This window comes from Arachis ipaensis, chromosome B07 (assembly GCF_000816755.2).
Source record: "Arachis ipaensis cultivar K30076 chromosome B07, Araip1.1, whole genome shotgun sequence".
Classification (NCBI taxonomy): domain Eukaryota; kingdom Viridiplantae; phylum Streptophyta; class Magnoliopsida; order Fabales; family Fabaceae; genus Arachis; species Arachis ipaensis.
In genome coordinates, this window is record NC_029791.2 from 113408855 (window position 1) to 113419966 (window position 11112).

General features: G+C 35.9%; 2 protein-coding genes across 2 annotated transcripts in view; both read right to left on the reverse strand.

The window, feature by feature from the left end:
* On the reverse strand, nt 260–6891 carry LOC107605891 (soluble starch synthase 1, chloroplastic/amyloplastic). The gene is made up of 14 exons (XM_016307829.2): nt 5984–6891; nt 5447–5817; nt 5219–5296; nt 5001–5125; nt 4774–4855; nt 3487–3660; nt 3190–3271; nt 2517–2671; nt 2353–2442; nt 1969–2093; nt 1753–1861; nt 1608–1663; nt 1430–1469; nt 260–681 (listed from the first exon to the last, which is right to left on the reverse strand). The coding sequence occupies exons 1-14, from the start codon at nt 6279–6281 to the stop codon at nt 526–528; spliced, it is 1941 nt and encodes a 646-aa protein (XP_016163315.1). The 5' UTR covers nt 6282–6891; the 3' UTR covers nt 260–525.
* The window catches only part of LOC107605892 (protein IQ-DOMAIN 1), a 9876-nt gene continuing 5672 nt past the window's right edge, over nt 6909–11112 (reverse strand). The window contains exons 3-5 of the mRNA XM_016307830.2: nt 8785–9260; nt 7860–8153; nt 6909–7689 (exon numbers count right to left, since the gene is read on the reverse strand). Coding sequence (XP_016163316.1) covers nt 6919–7689; nt 7860–8153; nt 8785–8877 — 1158 coding nt within the window. The 5' untranslated portion in view covers nt 8878–9260 and the 3' untranslated portion in view covers nt 6909–6918. The remainder of the gene's footprint in view (nt 7690–7859; nt 8154–8784; nt 9261–11112) is intronic.

Consider the following 11112-nt stretch of genomic DNA (forward strand, 5'->3'; position numbering starts at 1 on the left):
TGTAGATAAACTCGCTAGTTTTTCAACATTATTTTTTTATATTAATAATCAAATGAGTACTTTTAGGACACTTAAAAGCTCTTTTTAAATTGTAGCAGTATACATGTGGATATTCAGAAGATATGGACAACTACTACTAATTTATAGTTCTTCATAAAAATAAATAATTTTGCGTATTCTTGTTTTTCCTAGACCATATATTATGCATAGTATACTTTAATGGTAACATACAAGTATTTCGTTAGTTTATACAACTATATCATCTCATCTCATCTCATCAATGGAAGCTTATAATTGAATATAGTAGTGAAAATACACCAAATTGATGGACTCAATGGGGAAAGAAAAAAAGAATCACGTATTGAATATACTCCTAAGAATATTTGCTGAGTTTATATGCTGATATGGCATCACCAATGAGAGCAAAACTGCGTGTAATTAAAATATAGTAGCAAAATTATACAGCAAATAGATGGAGTCCAAAATATTGATTCTAGTGAGTTGATATCATATTTGAAGTCTTCATCAGCAATAGGGTGGATCCATAAATGCCCATTCTATGACTTGTTCATACTGAGTAGCAGCATTTACCCAAGTATAGTCTCTTGTCATTCCTCTTCTCATCAATCCCTCCCAAGAAGACTTGTATTCTCTGTATGTTTGTATGGCATATCTCAGAGCCTATCAATCAAAATAAAAATAATTAGAACACGACGGCGACGGCGATGATGATAAGGTAGTTCTTTTAAAATAATGTTGACCAAAGAAGCCGCCCACATGGATTAAAGTTCAATATCTTTTTAGACAATTAAATTAAAAATTAAGGACGAGTAATTGTAATTGTTCTTGGTGTACACAATAAAGGTTTGTTCAAGTCCTATAACAGTGATGGAAAATGAAGCAATTAGTTATTGAATCCCTCCCCCAAATGGGTTTGTTTCCCTTAGTTTATCTTGTCTACTGGAGAATGATCTGTAAGTATCTCTATAAACATTTAATAACAAACCCCCAGACATGCCATGATTCTATATTGAGGTGAGTGTTTCCTTCAATCTAATCCTTATGAGGAAGAGAGAGATTTATCTAAGAAGAGAATTCTAAAATAGTGGTTGATACAAATTATGCTTACCATAGTATTAGTCCATAACTTTTGTTTTCTATTCAATGATGGGGACTCCTCTACGCACAAAAAAGAAGGAAAAGGAAAGTAGGACAAGCTATGCTAGGTCTCACATGTCACAACCACAAACTTATGTTGTAACCTTATTGGTTAACCAAAGTGGCATTGACTAGAAAATTCCACATCAATTTGCATTTTGCAAAGGCCAAACAACATAAAAAGGAATATTCTTGATTGAATAACAGGACACTGTCATAACATAACATATATATTAAAAAAAGAATGAATCTGAATGAATAGGAATCTTACCACTAACATGTTCTCCTTTGTTAGTGGAGAAAACGTCCACCTGTTAGTCAAGTTAAAAAGACAGTCATTCAATTTCCTATAGTTGTAAAGTTTATTAATGAAAATTGCATTTGAATTTTCAAATGAAACTATAAGTTGAAGAAACAATCCAAGCCATTGAAGAAAAGGAGTAACATACCCTGTGCCTTCATCATTTTTTACTTCAGCAAATGGGTTAAAATTTTGAACAGTATCCTGTTAAAAACAACCAAAAGTTAAAGGCGTCAATGGAAGGAAACCAAATCATATTGAACAAGTCAATGGCTAAAGTTTCCTCGACTAACTCTCAGCCCCCCGGTTTGATGAACCACTGGTATAGTTCCATATCTCATTGCATACAACTGATTTAGTCCGCAAGGCTCGAATGTCGATGGCATCAATAGTATATCACACCTGGTCATAATAGGAATGCAGCAGTAGTAAGAAGCATGACCAATGCAGAAACATTACAGCATAACCTGTTAATTGCTCTAGGAAGGATTCATAATCTTTGGGATTACCCTGCAGTTATTCTATGAGATATTGGAACATTAAATCCAACCCAACCCCGAAATTTATCTCTATAAGTAGCCTCTGTTGCTCTCATCCAATCTTCGTATGCAGGATTTCCAGACCCAAGCATTACCTGAAGATTGAAAAACAATTAGACAGGGTCAACCAGATATGAAGGCCACAAATACAGTACAGCAAATTCCTCTGAAATAATACTTACATATATCAATTAGTATTTGAGGGGCCTCAAACATATTCTCGAGTGTATAAATATTTAATATTTTATTTAGCAGGTAATCATAGCCTACAATTTCTAAATTTAAATTTTGTATGCTACTACATTATGGTTTCAAAGATATATGTGCCCAGAACTAATTTACAAAATCACTTACAAACTGAACATCATCTTCCATGAGTTCTGCAATTCCCATGCGAATCAGCTCAATTCCTTTTTGATAGTCTAGCCTTCCAATGAATCCAATCTACAATTTGCAGCTATAATCAATAAAAGAAATAGTGGATCAAAATTTTATGCAGCAAATTACAAAAAACTTACCACTGGGCAATCGGGTCTCTCTGGAAGACCCAATTCCTTCTGCAATTCTATCTTGCATTTGACCTTCCCAGAGAGGTCATCAGCAGAATATTTGAAAGGAATATATTGATCAGATGAAGGGTCCCATTCAGTAACATCAATTCCATTTGTGATCCCTAAAACAGTAACAGAGTCATTACAAGGTTGAGCTTTGAGGTGCATCATTTAATGAAAGATTAACAACATAGTTCCTTCATCCTTGGTTTGATTTTCCGTATTTCGACTCACCAAACGACATGTAATTCTTACTTTCTTAGTATTAGGCATGGACATAGGGTTGACAGAAAAGATAAACAAAAAAAGAAGCATCTTGACTCTGTAGTGATTATTACAAAATAATAAGTTCTCTGCTACTGCATTTATGAAACCACATCAGGGCTACAACAAAGAAAACAAGTTACAGTAACTCCAAAGTTCTACTTAGATAATTCAAACCAATACATTTATTACAAGTTCAACAGATTCTACAACAAGAAGTCCAGATTAGCATTAGCAAGCATCTTATTCTAAATAGACTATGGAGAAAATATGCATGCACTTTAGCTTTCTCTAAAACATGAAATTCCCTCAGGACTCAGGAGTTGTGCTAGAAAGCGTAACGCTACAAGAACAAAAAGAGTTTGAAGGAACATACCACTGAGAACACTTTTTCGATCTTTCAGTAGCTCATGTAGACCATATCCACCTTCACTGGTTGTGATTTCCCAGGAATAACCCTGGCAAAGAGATCCAGGTTTTACAGATTGCATGTGATCACAGTATCAAATACAAGACAATGATACAAAGCATGTTATTACATCATAGTAATTTCAACAAATTGATGAAGGCTTTAAAACCTCAAGGAAAACAGAAAATATTGAGCACCATACAACCAAATGTTTTGACTCAATAAACAGCAGCAACAAAAATATGTGATGTGCAGGATAATGACCTTGCTTACTGTAACTATCCGATCTGCTGTAACAATGGCACCTTTCAAAAAATTGACAGCTTCACCAGTGTCGAGAGCGTGCATCCTTGCCCAATTGGGGAACACCCACTCCAGTGCTCCACGCCACTCCAAAGGTAGCCCCAAGTTACCATATGTAACTATAGGTTCCACTCCCTGAAATATAGCATCATCAGCTTGTTTGCTGATATAAAAAGACTAATGACAAGAGATAAACTATCTAAGAATTAATTATAACCAAACCCTGCAAGTTTTTCCACACAGTTTCATAATATAAATTTGTATATTACATTTAGGTTTTAGCCAATCATGCATCCTAGATTTGCATTTGGGACTACAGATCAAAGACAATCAAGTGAGTCAACAACACAAATGAACCTATCATTGCCAAACAGATGTGTCTTTTTATGCATCTATAAACAGATGTGTGTGTATGAGATAGTCAAGAAACACCAGCATCCTCTTATCCAAGTAATCATGTAGTTAGGGTTGTATAAAAATTCAAAATAAGTCCCACCTAGTATGATTAGTGCTTGACCTGCTTGGTTGTTAGTATAAGGCTTAGTTTGGTAAAGTTTTTATTTTTTAAAAGTAGCTTATAAAAGCTAACTTTTAAAAGATGACTTTTTAAAAGTTGTAGCATTTATATTTGGTAAATTAAATTAAAGATTGCTTTTAATAATCACAAGCAACAACAATTGCATTTGGTAAAATAGCTTTTAAAATTTAAAAATACTATAATAGACATAAATACAAGCATTAAATTTGAAAATTAGTTAACATATGAGGTTATATTAGACTTTTAAATTTTGAAAAGCACAAGCCAACTTTGAAAAGTTCTATCTTAGGTGTTTTCAAAAGTACCCCGATTTTTTAAAAGCTACAAGCACAAGCACATCATCTTTTTTATTTACCAAACACAAAATGAGGAGTTTGAGCTTTTAAAAAGCACAAGCACCTCTTCGAAAAGTTTTACCAAACCAAGCCTAAACCTCAAATAAAAAGTATAAAACTTTCAACTTTTGGAAATGCAATTTACTATTTTAAGATCTTTCTGTCTAATTTCTAGGATATGACTTGGAAATTCTCAATTAAAAGAAGCCAAGAAGAAGGCAGAGAGTGAAAAAACATAATAAGAACTAATAGAGACCTCCTTTTTCTGCCTGAGAAGCTTGAAAGCCCAAGTTAAGAATGCATTGAGGTCAAAGGCTCAAAGCACAATGTTATTGATCCTATTCTTAGTAACATAAAAAAACGGAATTAGTTTACCTGGTGTGCAATGTTATGTATAACTAATACACTGCGTGCATCCTTATATACCCCATGTGGACGATACTTTGCTGCCAAAAGTCTGCACCAAAGTTGAAGCAACAGTACCAATTATCAGCAAGACTGTAATATCACCTCATATTATTATTGGAACTAAGATAGTTTTTGCAACAGTGGTTCCATTGGAAAAGAAACTTAAAAGAGTAGAGAAAGGTAGGCATGCATACACTGGAACAAGGCTGGCATGCCAATCATTAACTAGGAATAAACATCTTTCTCCATAAGTGTACCCTCCCAATGGAAGCACCAATGGGGCTTCACATGCAGCATGGCAAAGCAAAGTGTACCGAAACTGTAAAACCAAATGAGAAGGAAATTTATCATTATTTTGAAGTAGAATACACATCAAGATCTATAATGAAAGCTAGAATTGGACAGATTATACCTGATTGTCCCCAAAAGTGCCATACATGTCCCCATATGGACTCCCTGCTCTATGAAATGAAGGGTGATCCACAAATACCTAAACATTGTAGCAGTACTGAGCACCATCAATACAGAGTTGAAGTATATGCATGCTAGGATGGAAGAATTACAAAAGGTTTAAAGAATCCATCAAAATTAAATTCCATATGAAATGGCTATAAAAATCTCAGGAGCTCTTAGTTCTTACCCAATCAACACCTTTCCTATACTCATGGTAAAAGCCAACTTCTTGAGCAGCACCAAAGCAATATATTTGGATGTTGCAATCCATGTCAACTGCACCAGAATACCTAGCATCCTCAGAAGTACCATGCATATATCTTGGCGAGACGACCATAACACGGTGGCCACGAGATGCCAGTGCTATTGGCAAAGAACCACAAACATCTCCAAGGCCACCAGTCTTTGAATATGGAGCAGCTTCAGCAGTAACAAAGGTAATATTATAGGACACCTTAGTCTCAGCTTTCTCTTCTAACTCTTCTCCAACCTTAGCCTCAGCTTTCTCTTCTAACTCTTCTCCAACCTTAGCCTCAGGTTGTTCTTCTGTCGTGATCCCTATATGTCATTCATACTCTAGTCATCTCTACTAATCAAAATCATGGCATCCTCCAAAATTTGATGGATGCAGGATTACTCATATACAATGAATTAAGGGAATTCAAGATTCAACAGAAACAAGAAACACTTAAAAAAGAAATGATGAAAGGGAGAAAGAACAAACCGGAGCCAGGAATCAAACGGAAGCCAACAAGTGAGCCAAAATCATCTGTCTCTCTGGCCAACAAGAGACCCCTTTCTTGTTCTTGTGGTTGCTCGTCTTTTAAGGGAAAGGGGTTGTCTTCGTTATGGGAAGCAGGAGGACCAACCTCGCCGGAAAAGGATCTTGTGAGGCGCAGGTTAGCATTTCTTGAAGCTCTTGTAAGCAGAGAAGAAGGGAAATGGGAACCTAGTTGGAGATGCGAGTGCCTTACAAGAACAAAGGAATGGTGATGAATAGGAGTGAGTTGGAGAGACTCCATTGGAATGGTTCGATTTTGGAAGGAAAGGATCGTGAAGGAGGCTAAGAAAAAGAACAAGAATCACATGAAAGAGTGACGTGAGAGAAAGCAAGAAACTAACAAAAAGCGGCCTAGTGTGAAGTGTGGGGTAGGGTGTGTAAGATCCACAAAAACCGCCAAATTCCGGGAACAAACCACCGTGCCTTTTAAAGCTACTTAAACCTCTAACAATGGAGCCATCCAGATCCTCATCCTAAGTTGTTGTTCTTGTCTTCTTCTCATCTTCTGATTATAAAACCCTTCACCACCACAATTCTAGATTTCTTTTAGAATCTTTCCACAATGGACCAACTTCACTTAAATCACATTATTATTTTATAAAATATATGTTGTGCATGATAAGATAAACCATATAATATAACTTTACATTTTTAAATAGGGATTACAAAACGGAAAACATAAGACGGCCTCTCTTCCTGCATGTTACAATCTCCACTCTTTTCTCGAGTTACACACTGCTGCTAGTGACATCAAACACATTATTACACTACTAAGATAAATACGAATGCGTGTCAAATGACCAAAGTGCGGATCATAAAAAACATCATATCTAATTACATTTTCTTTTTCCTTCTCGGAATTGTAATAAAAAGGCAAGTCATGCCCAACCATGGGCTCCAAGGAGAAGACCAAAATCTTCCCCACTAACATGATCTGGGCTCCCGCCAGAAATTCGTCTAGACTGGAGCCGCACCCCATTTATCTTTGGGCTTGGGCACCTTGGAAACTGATAGGTTGCAGTGGGCCCACCAGAGCTAGATGAGTCAAAGCCCAACCCAACAGCAGGGGTTCTCCTTGCAGAAGTGTTCCAGTTGGGCCCAGGTGAAGGCCGTTGCTTAAGTTGGCCCTGACCCCTAACCTTGGCCTTTGCAGACTGGGTTGGGGCCATGTAGCTAGGCACAGTTGCACCTCCACTGTGCTGTCTCTGGTGTTGCAATTTTGAGATAGGGCTTGAATCAAGGTATTCTTGGGCCATCAGGCCCATATTTGCGTGAATTGGATCACGAGGCCCAAGCATGTCCATCTGAACCGTTTTCTCTTGGGACATGTCATCGGTGTGTTGTTGTGAGTGTTGTGATGACATCCAACGCTCCAACCAGTTCCAATCCAATTGTGCAGTCTCGCTCTTCTGGTAGTTGAAGGCGTAAGCAAGAGCTCTCTCCCTCTTCATTCTAGCCTCATGTTGTCTCTCCTCTTGCTTCTTTTTCTCATGACTTAACTGAATTCTACGAGCCCTTACTCTTGCCTGAACTCGAACCAATGCTTGCATGCACCGCATTGTCATCTGCGCTTGCTTCCGCACATTGTGTCCCCTCACAAGTGCCTGCAGCCTCACCAATCCCTTCAATGCACGCAGTGCACGTCGAGCCTACACCATTCAATATGTTATCTAGATTATTTTTCATTAGTAATAATTTTTTTGTTAGGTGGTTATACTTTATGTTCTTTTTTATTTACTCTTATTACAAAATTAATTATAATTGAGCCTATAGTAGAGTGGTTGGCTTATTTATGGAGTAGACCAAACCCTAGTCTTACAAGGTATCCTCTGTAGTACGATTGAATGAGTACTGCAGCCCTTTCCTCCTTGGAGTGGCGTCCATAACCCGCCATTCTCACAACTCTAGCGGCTGCCTGAGCAGCTGCCACAGCAGCTTCAGCAGCTACGGCAGTGGCAGCGGCAAAGGCAATGGCATGATTTCTGTCCTCAGCCACTGGAGTGGATGTGGTGCTACCCTCATTAGTTCCATCAGGAGAACTCTCTGCAGGAAAATGCTCAAAAGACACAACTTCTGCTGCTTCCTGCTGCCACTTGTCTTCATTATTCTCCTTCTGAAAGTGAAAATCATGGATGAAATCTTAATTATTTGGATCTAAGACAAGTTTTATGGTGATGGGGGATCTAACATAGGACGCACATGATGATGAAGGAGAAAGATGTGATGGGTTAGGTGGTGTGATAACTATGTGACACAAATATTTGATATCTGATCATATGATAGGGGACCATATGCACACATAATTACATGCACATATACTTGAAATGGGTTGATGGTCCTAATAACAAGGGCCAGAGCAGCTCATACTTTTAGGGGTTTCATAAAAGACAACAATAAGTAAAAATGACAGTTGCTATACTTATGACATATGAAGCAGAAACTAGTCTTAATTAATTGTGTAAGGTAAGATTGTGATGATGCCATTATTACTACTTATGCCGCAGTTTTGGTTGTTTGGTTTTGAAGAAAGTATCCTAATAACTAATTGAAGAAATTAAAATTCTGCATTAGTAGATAGTGATCAATGACATAATAAACATCCAATTCTTCTAGTGTAAATATTATTATATAAAATAGTCGAATTTAACCATGATAACATAGCATGTATAGTGAGAATTAAAATAAACATACATGATTCTCCAAGAAACAAAAAGAAGGACCAAGTTAATGGATTGATTGGTTACCTTGTTGTGTGGAAGGGGTGAGTTGGAGTCCTTAGGGAATGACTTGAAAACTTTCTTGACCGAAGAGAACCAGCTTCCCCTCTTCTTCCCCATCTGATCTTCTTCTGTATCACATGCAATCCAGCAGATACAGAAGATGGAACACCATCTGTAACTGCCAGAGAGAGAGAGAGAAAGAAAGAGAGTGAGTGTGTAACTATGTATGTAAAGGGCGCTGGATGGCGCGGTAGGAATTAAATAAGATCACGTTCACGGATGAATGCACACGTCAACTACCGCTACTATTATCTTGGGTATAGCTACATAGATAGAATATAAAGACAAAATTACTATAATTCATTGAGGTGAAAATAATATTCTTCTATTTTCCTTTTTCATCATGTGATCAATCACGAGCCTCAACCCTAAGTCACACGCCATGTACGCTGCTCACTCAATTCTTAGTTTCATTGACCCCACTGCCTTTAACATGGAATCTGCCAAACCACCACACAACTTGTCAATTATATATTAACATTAAGCTTAATTAAGCTGCATATCACATCTAATTTACTCTCTTCATTATTAGGAAACAAGTCACTCTTCTATCACTTAGATCATCATATAAAATTAGTCTCACATTGAGGAAAATAAAGAAGACTGAAAAGCTTATAGTAATTTATTATTTAGAATGATAACTAACTTTTTATTGATTGAACACTTATCTTAGTGAACTTTGTCGTTTGTAAGTACAATTATTGTTCACATGACAACAAAATCATGGATCAAACCTTAATTAATTACTATTACTTGAGATGTTACCTTGCTGGTTACATGCACTGATGCACACAACTTTCATCCAATGATTACAGCCAATATAATTTGACCCATCAGCAAGCATTATATAATTTCATTTCCTTGTGACGACATTGTCATGTGATATTTTTTCTTCTTCATCAAAAATACAAAAATGCCAAATTCCTTCTTGCCATCTTAAGCAAGAATAGACACACACACACACATCCCTCTTATCATCATTACCTTAACATTTTTCTCTGACGTGTCATGATCATAGAGCTTTGGCATACACTTTTGTCTTTTTTTCCTTTTCCTCTTTACTCTTGTAAGTTTCTAACAATTTTTTTAGATTTTTTTTCACATTTAATACCTGTTTTACGATTATTTACAGTTAATTATTTTTATTTATTGAAAATGCAAGAGTTGACATTAAAGATAAAACTAATCTCAACTTCGGAGCAAATTTATTATTATTCGGTTCTTAATCAAATGTGATAGCTTTAATTCTTACTGTAAATATAAAAGAAAATTAAAATTTTGGATAATTGTTTTAGGTTTTTATACATTAAAATATTTACAAATTAATAAAAAATTAGTCATATAATGTGAGTATTTGACGGTTAATACTCAGATTTCGGGGAAGCTCTAATGAATTCTTACACACACATGCATATGCATGCAGATTGAACATTATTGTTGGACCATTTTGGATACATATGAGAGTAACGTTACACGTTGAGCTTATGAAAACAGCTAAAAATTAAACGTAATTGAATGTATCTTTCTTCTTCTATTATTGTTGAGGTTGATGTGAACGTCTCTTTTGGGTGTTGTGAACCATGATGGGCTGAAAAAGATGAAAGAACTGAATTGAAGTCTTTTATTGACCATGATGAAATTAAAGAGAAAAAAAAAAAAAAGCTTATGATATTTGCTTGTATTGAAAGAGAGACAGAAGAAGATATGTATAAGGTGAGCAAGGTAAGAAGGGTGCATTAGGATGGTGAGATGCTATTTTCAGCAATTTATTGTGTCACTTTACACATGCCTTGTTTTTTCCTCCTTATTAAAACCATGTTATATATCCTTGAATTGAATTAAAGACAGCTTTATTCGAAAAGTCTTTTTTATGTTATTCCTATAAAGAGTAGTGTAACTTTTTCAATACCTATACAACTCGAACATAAGCTATATTTGCCAACCCAACTAACCATGTGTTGATTAATTAGTAATTACTTTACATTGCTTCATTGATCACCATGATTGTAATGGAATACACACCTATGCTTCCCTTATATTTGCATGAAATAATCCCACCAGCTCCAATTCAAAACTATAATTTTATTTTTCTTTTAAAACAATGCATATATCCAAGTTGAACAGTATTTCTATTTCATTAGGCCAAGCGTGTTCGCATTGGAGACTTTGTGAACCTATAAATGAAAATTATAAAATTACTATGTGTTTGCCAATGTAAAAAACACCAGTTTCGTATTAAACGATGGAAAATGATTTTTTTTTTTTCAATTTAAATTTATTATTAATTATGTC